The sequence below is a fragment of the Phaethon aethereus genome (assembly GCF_964289735.1).
Source record: "Phaethon aethereus genome assembly, chromosome: 1".
Lineage (NCBI taxonomy): Eukaryota > Metazoa > Chordata > Aves > Phaethontiformes > Phaethontidae > Phaethon > Phaethon aethereus.
In genome coordinates, this window is record NC_138575.1 from 133227297 (window position 1) to 133243471 (window position 16175).

Below are 16175 nucleotides of genomic sequence, written 5' to 3' on the forward strand. Positions count from 1 at the left end.
TAAATTAATCAGATTGGTGCACATTTGTCAGCCTGCTAGCTTTTCTCTGGCCACAGCAGAGAAAGTATTGAATACAAAATCTATCGCTACAAGATCTCTTTGTTCCTACTACTTAGACTTCAGTGTAATCTGCAGCAGCAGTTTAAGTTCTTTATTTCCAAAAGGGGGATAGTGCTAGGATGAAAAACAAGAGATACAGGAGAGGTGCTGTGAAAGACATATTGAATCACTGCCCACACAGATGGCTGAGTCAAACAGTACACTAGAAAAATCTAGTGTCCCCTGACAAATCCTAATTCACGACCATTAAAATCTGACACAACAGACGCAAAATGTTGTAGTATTTATCTCATGGGAAGTTGATTACATTTTCTTGAATTCTTAATTGAAAAATAAACTACTGCATTATCTTAGTTATGTCTTTAATGAAAACTCAATTAAAGCCCTAAGAACAACCATCTCTTCCTCACTCCTAATCTCTTAAGTCTGCATTCACAGTTTATACAGATACTGTTACTATTTGCTAAGATTCAAAACTTTCTTCTTGATGCTGCACAAGATACATGGTATTAAGAGTTCCTGCTTGAGATAACACGGCCCAAGCACTACAGAGTAGGCAGGAACAGGAAGCCCAGAAGCACAACTAAGAAATTTTTCCTGCTTAGTGCAGTATGCAGGAAATACAGTTTCCCAGGGTGTTCGGCTGGCAAAGATGACAAGTGTGGTGGAGGTGAATGAATACAACATATCAAACCAAGAGCAACATGGAAGAGGGCATCAGCAGAAGCAAGGGGGGCAAACAAGGTGTGTGCTGGCAGAGCAAGGAGACAAGGAGCTCATGCAGCTTCCACTGAATGTCACCCCAGGTCAGGTTCCCTCAGGATCCTTCCTCTTCCACAAAGAGCATGCCAGTTCTTCCCAGTTAAGACTATAGTAATAAGCTCTACCTGTTAAATATATCTGTCCCATGAAAGAAAAGCATATGATGTACAATGGAACTTGAAGAGGGAAAATGGGGTGTTTAAAGGATTTGTAAAAGATTCTTTTGCTCCCAAGGCTGCCTTCACTTTGCAGCAGCCTCTGACTCATTAGGAAACAAACTCAAGACTCAACATCGTGCCAACTTCGGATGAAAATCTGTCTGTCTGTCTGTCAGAAGGTTTGTTAAGTTCTGGGAGAAAAAGTATTGGATGAATGTGAGCACCCTTCACTCAAGACTCATCACAATTTCAGTAGTACAACCAACAGGTAGCAGCAAATTAGTAGAAAAGGTATCAGATGTGATTACAGTACAAGAGCTGGCTGTGTCTTAACCAGAGGGAAAGTTAGTTATAAGCACTGCTAAATGCCCTAAACTTGGAGCTCAGAATTTTCTGGGATGCCTATCATATCATTGCTTTTCAGTTCGTATTTGCCCCTGGACAAAAACTGGGAAGTTTTCACTGATGTCACTGAAGACACAAGTCACATTATAAAATCCTAACATAATTTTGTTAAAGATGAAAATAGTTTGATTCTCAAAATCCTCTGGGTGTTCATAGTGGTTTTAGATCAAGAAAGCCATGGATGGATGATTTATATTTAATTCAGAAATCTCAGAGAGGCAGTGAACACCAACGCATCCACACACAAAGCAACACTTTTACAAAGTGGTTTTCAGGTGAACGGTAAATGTGTGCTGTAAGAACAAAACCTTACCTGGGATTAACAGAAATAAGTATGTCTAATTTCAGTCTCAATTAAACGTGCAGATACTAATGGACATACTACTGTACTGAAAAAGTACTTTTACGAGGTTAGAGATAGCTTTATGCCACAAAAATTGCAATGCATTCATGTTGTGGATCCACACTAGTGAACTCGCAACAGTAATCCTACTTTAATTATATATACATTTTAAGAAATTCCTCCCCAGGATGGAGTGTGTCAGCCCTATAAAAAGCAGAAGAATTTCCAGGAACCTGACACATCAAAGAAGAAGGATTCAGAAAAGTGGCCTATATTACTATTCCCAAGAATACAAGTTTCACGAATTACAGGAATAAAGACTGGAAAGAACACCAGTGACCTAACTGGAAGTCTAGAATATCTAGATGACTGTATATATTATCCTCTAATTCCTGAGAAGTATCACTGGAGACATTTTGATGCCAAGTTGCTTTGAACATCAGATAAGTAGTGTGTTGCTATAGCCTAAAGTGTGGTTTTCCATCAGCCTAAGAGCTACGTTAAGAGTCAAATGGAAATGCACCACACTTTCACAAAAGACTCTGATAGTTTCTTCAAGAAAGCACCAATGTCATCAGCAAATTGGCTTGGAAAAATCTGAGATTAGGGAAAGAGTATAAAATAAAACTTTATTTTTAAGTCTTCTGGAAGAGAGGACAGATTTTGTGGTCTGAGAAAGTAACAGGAAGGTAAAATTAGTCTAAAAAGTTTAAGGACATAATCTATTAACGTGATGACAGTTTCTTTACAGGACATTATTGTAGAGCTATTTCATGTTTCCCAAAATTATCGGCTAACCTCTTTTGTAAAACAGCTAGAATTCTCTACTAAGTTTTCCAGTTCCTAAAGGAAACTAAACTAGAAGACTCTTAAAGCCTGCCAATAAAAGCTACCCTAATTTTCAGTAAAACTCAATCTCTGACATACATCTGGAAGTAGGACTGCTCTAGGCAGAGACCTGGAACAAAGAGTGTCCTTGGATCAGCCTTGCACAGTGGCACTGCAAGAGCCACAGTGAAAGTAACTCAGCAAATTACAGCTCTCACACTCATTTGGTAATTGTGCCTGGCCTAATGAGGGCCTTACAGATTGTAAGTGTCCTATAGAAACATCGCAAGAAGAGAGCTCATTAGAGCAGCAAGTGAAGCAAGTTGTATGGAGTCATCACCATTCCCAGCACATAAAAAACCATATCATTGCATTTCTATGCAAGTTGGAACTGCTGCTAGCTGCTTTTTCCAGACATGACCTGAAAAACACTGACTAGGGGCAGCCTAGTATGGATCTTACAATGCAGTGGATAACTTAACAGCCACTTTATTCCTCCTAATGGTTTGCTCTCCCCTCTCTCATACCCCAGATACAGAACTGGTGTTAGAAACCAACCAAAAAACTAAGATTTGGGGCCCACATTTAATAGTAACAGCTGTGCAGAATAAAATTAAAGCCGTGTTCCTGACTTTAAATACTTTATTTTTAAAATCTTTCTATCTCCCCCTAGTGGCCCCACTAGCTTCTTAGAAGGTATATAATAAGCAGAAACCTATTGATCTCCAGATGTTCCCACTTCCTGAGAAAAATGCAGTCATTGGCCTTTCTTCATCCTAATTTGGGGGCTTCACAAAGAAGGAAGAACAAACCTAACCAAAATACCCATACGCTCATAAATCAGAAAAGTCTTAAAATGTTACAGAAAACATTTGCCAGAGCCAGGTGTTTAAGCTATACAGATCTTCAAAAGGATTTTCCCAGAAATCTGAATTAAATTAAAATATCACTTCTAGGAAGCCTTATTTGGACACTAAAGACAGTGTTGCTAGAAGTGTGCTACCACCACGGCTACCCTCATTTTTAACTTCTTGGAACTCCTGTGTCTGATCAGCTACCATTTCAGATAAATGCAAAAGTCATTTTGCATTTTACTGGGAGTACAATTGATATGCATCCTTTTGGAAATTATTTTAGAGATCGTCCCCCACCAACACTACAACCCACTAACAGAATTATCTCTGACAAATACAATATAGCTGCCTTTACAAACATAATTTTACTAAGAGGTAATTCTCAACACACTTCTGAGCTACAAAAAATTTTACAGACTGGATTTGTCTTTTAATACTAAAAGTGCATGATTTGGGTACAGTGCACAGTACTACAGTGACACATTAGTGCTCAGATGCAGACATTTCCTAGCATCAACAACTACTTTCTTCCTGAAGTTCAAGTACTAAATTCATAGTAAGATGCCAAAAACATATTGTTTTTTCAATGTGTTAAATGTGTATACGTATGTGAAAGTTTACTTTTTAATAGTAGGCTATTTTATGCAAAAAAAAAAAAATTCTCAACTTTGTAACTAATAGTCTTTATCCATTAGCCAGAATTCCAATGAGAAAACAATCAAGCTTATTTCTAAATAGAAAGAAGTGGCAACCACTGATCTGCCTGTGCAAAAGAACATGGTTTGTCTACTGTTCCTTCTGTTTTAAAGCCCAGAATGATGCTGTTCTCTGCCAAAAATTATTTGCAAGGACAAAAAGTGAAGCCTACAGGTCTTCCAAGTAACAACAACAGGCTAGAGGCAGAGCTAAAAATATATTCCCAATTTTTCAAGTCTCAATGCTAAACTCTTTCCATGACACTGTATTGCTTCTCTGCACATTTAATGTTAAACATCTAAATAGAAATTTAGGAGCCCAACTTTAGGTACCCTGGATTTGAAACTTGGGGAAAGGCTAGAATGAGAAAAGAACAAGCAGTGGTAGCTGCACTCTACTGAACACACACACAAAAAAAAATTGAAAAGATTCACACCTCACCTAAACCTTTCATATGGAAATAATTTATGGGGCAGAAGTCAGTTTTCCTCAGGAAAACGAAACACAACAAAACCCGCAACAGTAAATCCAAATAATTCTGTCAGATTTTAAAAACTACGTAAAGATCATACTCTGAACAAAACTTCAGCTGCTGGATACAAAATAAGATACACTTTTAAATCAAGCTAAGCATTTTATTTTCACTGATAAAAATGCACTGTGATGTATTTTATAAAGACTACAGATAGACTAATTTTAACGACTTCAGGAGTGTTAATACCTGCATATTATTCTTATTATCATCAGAAAAGTGTCACTACAGATATAGAGAGCACTTAAGTCCTGGTCCCACACACTTCCTAGGTAATAGAGGAAAAAGTGTAAGACAGTTCCAATTGCATCTAGCATTTCAGGGGTATTTCACTGCCATTTGAAAAAAATAAAATGCAACATGCATGTTTACACACACACACTAGGAGTTTATATTGACACCTACATAATGAAAAATATGATCACAGTTTTGTGAATTTGATATAGATCAAAGTGTTTTTCTGTATTAATAATAAAAATACATATATAACCTAATTAGGTCATCCTTTTGCTATATTGTATTTCCAGATATGTGTAGGGTTGCAGAGTTCAAATGAGTTCAAATGCTGAATTTCATGCTGACTTGAACAAGAAAAAATTGCTACAAATATCCTCTCAGAATTTGTACATGAATTACACTTCCATTTCAATGTCTACATTACATTTTGTAAAGAAGTTGGGGTTTGTGTATGTGCGTGATCTGGTTACCTGTGACACATTTGGGAGATTTTACCTGTCCAACCAAGCCAGCAGACTTTTAGCTGCTCCAATCAGATCCACTACCGAGGTCAGAAAATCATTCGGTAATTTGCGGCTGGTCCTTCCATCATAGTGACCACTTCTCCTCCTCCCAGTGATGAAGTTCTGCAGATTTTTGGCAGATGCATTCAGTTTGTGAGAAAGGGTTTTTAGATTTTCTGTTTCCAAACCATAGTTCTGCATTGAAAAAAGATAAAGAAAAGAAAGTTAGCTTTGCAGCTGAACATGAAGTACCGAGAACAGCAAGACTGCTCTTCTGCTTCAAAACTTAACCACTCCTAATAATTAAAGTAGAAATACACCCACTCATTAGTTTTTAAATGTATGGCATGTTCTGTTTCTGAAGTGCATAAAAATAGAACAAAAGAAGAGCAAAATTATGAGTGATCTTTTAGTTAGGTTTAAGCGCATTGAGAAAAACATCTCAAAATTACGAGAAAAAACTAGCCTAGAAAATTTGATTTTCAAAGCAGTGCATCACTCTCAGTAGATCAGGTGGTTCGCTCAGTAGAGCAGATGGTCTGATGGTTAGGGATCAGTCCCTCATGTCTGTACTCACATTGATTCCTTAAGATCACATTAGGCAAGAGGCCTTCCAAAGTAGCCGAAGTACGCAGTATGGACACAGTGTGACACCAAATTGCTTTTGTTGGTTTCAGTGAAGGAAGCATGTTCATTACCTTATTTTTATTCTTGTTAGCAGTAAAGAACCACCAGAATCACAGACCAGAGAACGCTGTGCTACTCTGCTCAATATCTATGTTGCCCTTTTAAAGTCAAGCTGTAAACTTTGCTTCCATTTAAGAGTTAATCCGTTAAACTTAAATTACGTTCCTCAGTGGTGCAGCAGAGACAAATAATTATCCAGAAATATCAACAAATAGTACTTGAAAACCCTTCAAATATACAAGGATGTAGTATTGTTGAAACAGCAATATCGTAATTTAATGATCAATTACAATATAATATAGTACCATCAGCGATTTGTTATTCTGTAATAGATTTTTTTTCCTCACAAATGCGAAGAATAATAGAGTTATTTCAAAAGCCATCTCCTTTTGCCTTTGTAAAAGAATAAGCATCGCATTGACTTGAGCTTATTATTCCTGTAAGAGAAAGATGCGACTCCTGAAGGTGCTCCTCACCTTAAGCACAGCACAGGGTTATAACACGGGGTGTTCACAACTTGTTCAGTTGACAATGGAAAGGGCTACTTACTATCAAAGGTGGACCATTTCCTACCACAAATAATGAAGAAGTAGGATGCAGAAAGCCCCTCAGCTGCACACAGAAAAATCTACTTCCTAACGACACCCCATCCTCACCAGCTCTCCTCCCAGGCACCCGGTTTAGTGCCCACAAGAAGAGATGAGAGAAGGCCTATATTTTCCAATTCTAATTTAAGACCACTGAAGCTTATTTACCTTAATCTTTTTTTCTATAGGAAATGGGGTATGTGTGTGTGTGATTATTTACTGCAGTTGTCATGCTCCTAATCCAAACCATGTACTAAATGAACTTAATCTCCTCTTTAATTACACAGGAGCTGCAGGAACATTGCATTGAAGCTAGCCCTGGTGAGCCCCACAGACCTCCCACAAAGTCCACTCCCAAGCAAATGGGAGATCATCGCAGAAAGGAGAGACTTCGGCACACGGCTTGTCTGCCGTCTCCCAGCCAGCCCCTCTTCGTCCTTGTAAACCAAACACACTTCATGAGGGAGCTGCTAAAATGACAGCCATCTTTCCCCAGCAGAGGATGCACTTTGGGACTCTCTTAAGTGACCATATGCTAAGGTCGCGCTTTAAAAACTGACACTGTAACTTCTGTGAACATCCATATTTTGGGCAAGGAAGGCTTTGTGAGCATGTTGCTCAACTGCACAGTTTCTGCACCGGCACCATCCTCTGCCACCACGTACAATTAGACAGTTCCCAATTAGACAAATTGTATGTTTGGGCAGTGACTTTTCTACCATGTAAATATTCGATAGCAATTATACAACAGATAGAGTTAGGTTATAAATAAAAAATTACAAGATGAAAACAATAAATTGGGATGGAAAAGTAAAACACTTTATTATGCAGCTAAATGGCTCATAACTAATAATTTATTAAATCAGTCCTAATTAAAGAGATAAACATCAGATAAAAATAAATTTGTTTGTGCTGCGGTTTTCTGTGGTTGCTGTAGCTGAGAGAGTACGATGGAGATTGAGGACTGGGTAGGAGTAAGTTGGAAAAAAATACCAGGTTTGTTCTTATTTCATCCTGCTTCTTGAGCATCTAGCTCATTTTAGCAAAATTAATGAGGGGAAGAAAGTAATGAAAGATATACTGGATGAAAGATACGTCACACAAAATGTTTTATAGATCTGCCAAACCAAAACCCTACCGCAACCAAGCCCCATGACCCCCACGCAACATGGTGCTCACCTCCCCCAGACAGCGGGGGGAACGATCGCAATCCGGAGGCTGGCCACAGGGCTCCTCACAGGGCTTCCTTCTTTCTGACACAGTAAAATGTTGAACAACTTAATTCAGGGGGCTGTTCCTAAGAAGCTGAGTGTGATTATCCAAATACTGTGCTCGCCTTCAAACCACACAAGGTAAACTAAGGAGTGGGCGCGGGGAAGGAGCCAGCCAGGCCCGGGCACCAGCTCACCTTCCCAGCCAGGCCACACGCAGGGCCCATGGCTGGGGGAGACCACAGCAAGGCCCAGGCTGGATCCCAACGCTCCTCCTTGACAATCCCAAATTATTTCACCTCCCTCTCTTTCACCATTTCCCGCTTCATCACCTTGTCTGTATCTCATCCGCTTAGAGAGGCGGGAGCTAGGTACCAGCCTGCGCTGGTGTGCCCTGTCCACCACAGCAGGAACCCTGGCAGCCATCGTACAGGCCTCCAGCCCCACCAGAAAGTAAAGCACCAGCAAAAAGAAAACCTGAAATACTGAACGCTGCAGACCAAGTAAAACAATACTCAAAAATGTATTCTACGACAGCAAAATAGGCTGCATTTATGTGTATGCTTCTTTAGAAGATCACCTCCTATAAAAGCTTAGTGGCCTCTTGTTAACCTTTCAGGTGACGGCCACCTACAGGCTCGTTCTTTTTCAGATGTCTTTTTTCACCATCAGATATGTGGAAAGGAAGAGACAGTGTGAACAGATACAAAGTCTACTTTCACACATATTCATCAAATGTGATAAACATAAACATATGTCCCTAACATAAAAATCTGAGTGATAAAGGTAACGCCTAAGCTACATGTAAAATTCAGTCTTACATGAGGAACGGCACTGATTGCGGTAAAGCTTCCATCTGTAATAGGAGACAGATAAAGCCAGAGATGGAAAACACAGAGATAAATTTCAGGCAGCATATATTTTTGAGCAGCTGTGTTTATAGAAGCCTTCAGGTAGCAGGATCCTAAAGCAGCAGCAAAGCTAACGAAATCCCCACTTTGTCTTTCACTAATATTTCTGGCCCACATTAAAAACCAAGAGTTGCATGTTCTAACATTGGAAAAAAGCTTGCTCAAATAATAGCTGCCAAGTTTAATCATACTTTATATGTGATAATATACTATGAACAATATGGTTTTCTTAGAAATGTACTGCATCTATTTTCAAGCACCTTAAGAAGATAATTTCAGGCAAGGAGACAATTCTTTTTTTTCCCCTACTCTGCATTTAGCCGGCACTAACACAAGTTATGCCTTCATTAGCCAAAATAAATTCACAGTCGCTGAAAGACCCACAAAGAAACCTCTGCATGCTTGTAGAGATTACGAGAAGCGAAGCAAGTTTACGCATCTGCTTTCTCAACGAGAGGCCATGGAGCAAGAGTCTCTTCAGAGACACCCCGCCTCAATAGAAACAGCTCTAATGGAGTCTCTTCTGGCAATCACAAAACAAGAACTTGATGAAGCTAAGCTACACAGAGTAATAGCTTGTCAGCAGGTGTTCAAACTAAAGGTGGTGGGAGCTATTAATAGACATTTTACCTGCTAATTACTTTTCTGGGGCTTACCATGACAGCATGAATGATGAACGGTAGCTCTTTTCTTCACATGCTGACAAGCAGCAGCTCTAATCACCACTGATGAGTTTTGGGTTTTTTTTTGGTGAGGAGAGGCAGCCTAGTCCCTCTGCCAGCCCATCCAGGCACCAGCACCACATGGTAGGAAGAGAGTTCAGTAATGAAACTTTGGAATTAATGTGAAATTTTCTTGGTTTAGCTTGATTATTTGTCCCCCTCACTTCCTCCAATTAAAAAAAAAAATTAAAAAAAAATAAAAAAAATCAGAGCTCATTCATCCTGTGTTAAATGCACTTAACCCTTGGCTGTCCGGGAAATGCACCTCACACTGCTAGCACAGGTTAGAAGCATAGTGCTAACTATCTCTGCTGGCTCAGACAGGGTGTCTGGAAGATGCTGAGACCTTTAGTTTAGGGTATTAATATTATAGCCACAGACCCATTAACAAATCCACAAATCCCTTAGAACAGATGTCTTGATCACAACTTTTATGCAACCACGAGTGCCGCTACATCTCCAAGTACACAGGTCACATCAAGTTCAATGACATTGTTTGACTCCTACAAACAATCCAGGATAGAGAAATAAGCATATGGACCCTTTGCCTACCTCCCTAAATAACTGTTTCTTCTCTTCAGCCCAGAAAGCTGATGGAAACCAAGTGGAACAAAAGGCATGCAGCGACCAGTGCTAATTCTTTCTGAAGAGACACAAGATGGGAACTGAAGATACTGGTAACACTGGTGCCTGGGGGCAAAAGGAAAATAAAACCAGTTTCTCCAGGCAGGCAGAGCAGATAGCAGTGCTTACATCAATTAATTTCTGCTGCCCCACTGGAGAAGGTAACCATGACTGTATAAACTACAGAAGGTCAATGTTTATTTTTCTTTGGCAAATGTTTGTTGCCACACACACACAAACATTTTCTAAGGAAGGAAAAAGTGGCAACCTTTTGAAAAGACAAATATTATACTCTAGATAGCTGTACTGTGTAATAAGTTATGTGTATTGTAAAATAAATTATGTGTAAAGAAATGTAACTTCTCAGTTATGCCTGATATCACTCAGTAATATGGATGATAATCACAAGGATGAAATCATAAATCTTCTCCTTAATGCAACTTTTTAAAAAGTCTTTTACCACTTACAGACTGAATGCAGGAGTTTTGGGTAAGAACAGCATATGATTGTTAAGAAACTGACTTAAGACAACCTCAGGTAAGCTGAATTCTGCTCCCCACTATTTTTCAGTGCTTTCATCTTCCATATTTAATTCTTAAGCATCATTTCTGTATGTATTATTTATTGCTTTTAAGTAAGCAACCTGGAAACAGTAAAGCTCAGAGTCCTCAGTTCTCATGAAGCCTGGGGAAGTTCTTAAATGAATAATCAAAACAGCATCACATGGATACCACAGCACGTGGCAGCCATTTCAAAATCACGCCTCAAAATTTGGGGTGGCCAAAAATTCACCAAGAATAATTCCAACTTTTATCACCAAAGTTGTTTTTAAAAATGAACAAAATGCATCTGAACGTCGCTCTCCAAAACATTTGGCTGAACACTACCCACAAAGTGAGGCAAATAGCTTACCAGCCCAAAGTTGCAAGCAACTGAGAACACAGCTTGTCATATGGAAGGTGCCTTATGTAACTTTATACCTCATCAGATCTGCCTACAATATATATTTCTAACGGCCCTTCTTCCAGCATCACAAAATGCCAACGCTGAGGTTATCTCTCCTTCAAATAGCACTGACATATGGGGTAATTTAGAAGTGCACAACACATGATCCTTACACATCTGTTTCACACACACAAAATAAGCAGGTAAGGAGAAAAAGCCAGATAGCTCAAATGACACCATTTACTGCAATTATTAAACATGTACTGATTAAAAGGCAAATGGTTTTGAAGAGTATAAATATTTGTCCTAAATGTTTACAGTCAGAAAAAACTCAGGTGCACGATCCTTATAGCCCTGCAGAACCCAGGAAAAATTCATAATCATCATCATCATCCCCTTTCCTGAAAAATGCCCTTTTTCTACAGCACAATCAAGCAACACATCAAAAAGCCAAGCCCTGGTCATGCTTTGTAGCCCTAATAGAGCAATTATATAAACTATTCTCCTTACTCTTATTCAACCAGCAGACTCTGCAAGACCAAGTGCTCATTATTTTCTTGTTTTTCTACTTTCTCATGTAATTTTGTCCCTAGCCCACCAAGTGCTCTTACTTCTCCAGAATTCAAACTACCAGTCACATGCATTTCAGAAAGTCTTAATACAGTTAATCAGCAGTTTCAAAAAAAAAAAAAAAGGAAATAAGAAGATTGTTATTGAACACACTACCTCTTTAAAATATTTTACATCGTAACAGCCCTCTTTATCCAGTCTGCTTTTGACTAGCAGTTTGACCTTTAAAGGTCCATTCCAACCCAAATCATGCTATGCCCTATGAACCAGGGCATATATTTCATACTTGCCCAAAACTCCAAACGGCCCCAAGAAAAGAAGCAACTAAGAAAAGTATCTAGGATCCATAACTGATTCTTTAGGCAGGTGGGAGGAAGGATTCACCCTTCGCATACAGACTTATTTACTGCCTTTAGCATACCACAGGGTTTACTGCAGTTCTATATAAAAGGTGTACTAACAGCAGCAACAAGCATTTTCAACGTGATCTATATGACCTGTCAGAAACCGTTTAGCTCCTTAGCTTTATTGATCTGATGATGGACTTCAGGATTGCCTTCTCTGCAGCTAAGTTATCTCAGGCTGAAGACAGGAAGGCAGATGATATACAAGCAGAACTTTAACTTGCAAAGGGCAATAGTAAAAAGGGTAAGTAATTTTTCTGCTGTAAGCATGCAGAATATTAACAATAAATCCCAACTCCAGTCACTACAAATCTCCATTCCAAAATGAAGTCTTCCTCATTTAGTTCTACAGTGATTAAGTCTAATATTCACTATTACTGACAAAAGTGGTTTTAAGATCTGGCTAGTGATAACGGCAAAGGAAAGGATTTCTGTGTGAGAAATGGCAAGAAGATGAAATTAAGAAAAAAGGCATAATTCTTAAGAGGAATCAAATCATTCATGGGTAAAGTAGGTCTGTTTTTTACATTCATTTACATATAAATGTTTTGTGTTAGTGGTAAATGATAAGTAATTTCATGCTGTTAGTGCACACCAATGTTTTCTCTGCCAAATAATAATACTATTTCATCTGCTGCAATCTTCTAGCTTTACAGATTCAAATATAGTGTATAAAAAATTCCTGTGCAGCCATAGCAGATTTAAATAACTAGCCTGAAACCAGTACTGAAACCAGTATGCTGTACAAAGCAAAAACTGCTTTGTTTTGTTTTTTAACCAAACTCTGTTTTACAGAAATGCAGATTACCTGAAGAAGTATTTTGCAAATTCGCAAGGACTTTAGTAAGTTCTTTGTTTAAGGAAAACTTTAAGCATCCAAAAGTTATTTGTGAAGTTTTCTCAATATTCTTATCTTCCAAGAACAAAATATTTCCCACTTTAAGACGTCCTTTAAAAAAATATTTGAAAATGCTCAAAATCAAATGAAACTAATTTAATCTTCAAGCAAACAGAATGTAGATGACATTTTTGAGAAGTAAAGCAAAAAAATAATCCTCATGCATCAAGGCATTGTGGTGATATGTCAGGTAAACTAAGGAAGAAGAAATCTTTGGCTGTGCAGTCTTCAGTCTTTGTATTCTCCAGGCAACGAGGCAAAGGGTAGAGTTTTCTGGGAAAAGTATGATACCAAGGAGACATAACATTTAGTCCATGGACACTCAGCAAAATATGATCATACCCAGTTTTGATAGATGAAAGTCCATCTCCTGAGAAACAGATGATGGAAAAAGAATTACACGCATTTCTTTGCTTTCTGCAGCACAGTTGGGTATTTCAGGAGCTACAAGACCTCCAGATGCACTCCAAACCTGAAGACTGATATAGTGGTCTGATGGCATTATCGGAGTAATCTGTTCTTCAGCATGCATTTCCCTTTCCATAAGCATCACCTCCATCTTTCCTCGATTCACTTTCTGTCGGCATTGTCCATTCACATCCAGTTCTTAAAGCAACCACCAAAGAAATGAGGTTTGTCACAATTTACGTGTGGATGAAGGTCTGCTACACTGTTGTTTGTTCACTGATGAAATGTAAAGCTGTTTTAGACTAGCTTCACCGCCACACACATTCTGAAATGGATCCTGTTGAGGTTAGATCTGTGTGGTGGTTTTTATAACTGATGAACAAATGCATGTTTTATTACCCGGGAGTAGCCTGGAGAAAAAGTACTGCAGTACCTAACTCAGTACAGTTTCTCCTGTATCTCTAGAGCTAGACATGCAGTTTCTCAGTTTACCTTTTTTCAACCGGTTTTGAGATGTCAATTATTTTTGAGATTTTGTCAGTATGAATAAACATGCACATCCACATCAGTCAGGAATCTACCTGTTGGTGCCACCAGTGTGAGCTCGGTTTCACGTCCCAGTTTGAACAGAAAAGGAAGGACAAGAGGCGTGCCTTGCTGGAAACAGAACTCTATCATGGTGATTTCTCAGGGACTGACCAAAAACAATGCAACAACATAATACCATCACAGACCTCACTAGTTCTTTCTTTTAAGCACAGAGAACATTTCGTTTATCTTGCCCTTTCTGACATACAGATTTTATAAAACACAAAACCACACTAATCATGCTCCCACCTTCACAGACCAAAGAAGCAAACCACATTAGTTACATTGCCTGCACTTTCCTGGAGCACGTTCAGCTTCAGTGATGGTATGCAATATGTACACCCCCACCATTATCAGCAAAGTGTGACCTATAACACTAGTAGCAGCTGGGCAAAATCTTTATACTCCTTCTTTGAAGCACCACAGGAAAAGAAAACTTGTGAATCTCACTGCCAGGATGCTTGCTCTTCTGTCAAGAGCACAGTATGGCAGGCTGGCAGCCAAGAGAGACTCAGTACTAAGGTGGACAGCACAGGCCACCGTTTGTTCTCTGATCAGCAACAAACACTGGAGGATCCACTTTTTGCAAGTGCTTATGACAGGAGGGGAATACTGTGAGAGACCATAGTCACCCACCCACCTTCTGCCAAAAATCAATAAAGATTTATCCTTTAAATAGTGCTATCAATCATAGCCGGTTCTCGACTATTACTGCAGCAAGCAGTTTGTCTATTTAGTGGTCTTCAGTGATTCAGTAGCCTCTGCCTGGGTTAAGGTCCCATGCACTCTCCATACCAGCCAAACATGCCTTGTTCAGGCTCTTCACTTTGCTCCAGGCAGAAAATGTTGGCCCGTAAACTACAGGTATGCAACACAAGCAGCTGGTTTGCCATTTGCCATATCCATAGCCGACAGGGCAGAAACTGTGAGTAGAAGTTTACCCCCAAAAAATGCTGGGAAGAGGGGCAAGAACAAAGCAGCTCCTAAAACACATCAGCTATCAACACTGCAGAAACTGTCCTCATTGATGACAACTCTGTCTTGGAAACTCTCCCCTGCAGAGTAGGAGCAGGAACGAACAGTGGGAGGTGGTTCGTTCCCCCTCAATTGTCCTCAAAGCCAAAAAATGTTTAGGTGGTCACTCACTACGTCAGAGACAGTGGGGAGGAGAATCAGAAGTGACAATCCTTTTGTTTTTTAATGATTAGTTTAAAATCAGTTGGGGATTATGCTTACAAGGCAAATTAACATTACTATTCATCATGCCACCTGTCATCTCTAGCATCCAAATAGATGTTAACTCAGTTGGATCATATGCTTGTAACTCATGCCAAAATCTATCATGAAACTCATGCCAAAATCTATCATGAAACCTCTGTCAAACTCCAATGAAACAGAAAAAATAAGCAGATAATTTTCATTAAAAAAACCTTGCATGGTGACTACCTGCTCTAGCAATTATCCTAAGTTGGAAAGTCATAGGCTTAAAATTCTCCTAAAGAATACAGTCAACATTAGAGGCTAATTGGAAGAGTGGGCTAGCACTAACCAAGACAGATATTTACTGATGCAATAAAGAGAGGAAAGCCTCTAAGTATAGGACCAGTATAACCAAAAGGATTGTCTCTGAATTAAATTTCCTAAGAAGTTTATCTGATTGGTGAACAATAAATTCAAATTAAGTCCACTGAAATCAATATAATAATCACATTTTGCATCCCTGAGGAGCCATCAGGAGCCAATTGTGAGACTGCAAAAACCTCAGCTTAAATTAGAAGCTTTGATCTGAATGCATGCTATTGTCTTTCAGTGATGAAGTTTTCTTCAAGACGAATCCAGAAAAGCAGACAACACTTACATGCACAACAAGGACCAGGAAGGTAGAGACTTGCTGCATGAATTAAGGATGCAGAGTTAGCCCTTGCTACAAATTCTTTATTTTTTAATCAACTTAGTTCCGTACGCTTTTGCCTAAGATAAGGGAGCTACAAAGACAAGTTGTGTTTGTTTTGGCTAAAGATAATGTCTGTAATTACATATCCAGGAAAAAAAAATTTCAGCTAATAAACAAAGTTCTTTCTGTGAAAATATGTTATTTTTGAAAGACACACAATCTGTCTTCCTGTGTGCCTGGGAAGAATGATCATCAGTGTTCACCCTAACTTAGATTTTGTCTCAGTTAAAGCATTTACTTTCTTGTTTCCTCTTGCACTGTCTGATGAGAAGAGTACTTTGTGAATAA

At 38.9% G+C, this 16175-nt stretch overlaps 1 protein-coding gene across 4 annotated transcripts in view; it reads right to left on the minus strand.

The window, feature by feature from the left end:
* CNKSR2 (connector enhancer of kinase suppressor of Ras 2) overlaps window positions 1-16175 on the minus strand; it is a gene marked incomplete at its 3' end in the record, with an annotated part of 223906 nt that overhangs the window by 167759 nt on the left and 39972 nt on the right. For all 4 annotated transcript variants that reach the window (XM_082012335.1, XM_082012334.1, XM_082012333.1 and 1 more), the window contains exon 3: window positions 5371-5573. In XM_082012335.1, coding sequence (XP_081868461.1) covers window positions 5371-5573 — 203 coding nt within the window. The remainder of the gene's footprint in view (window positions 1-5370; window positions 5574-16175) is intronic.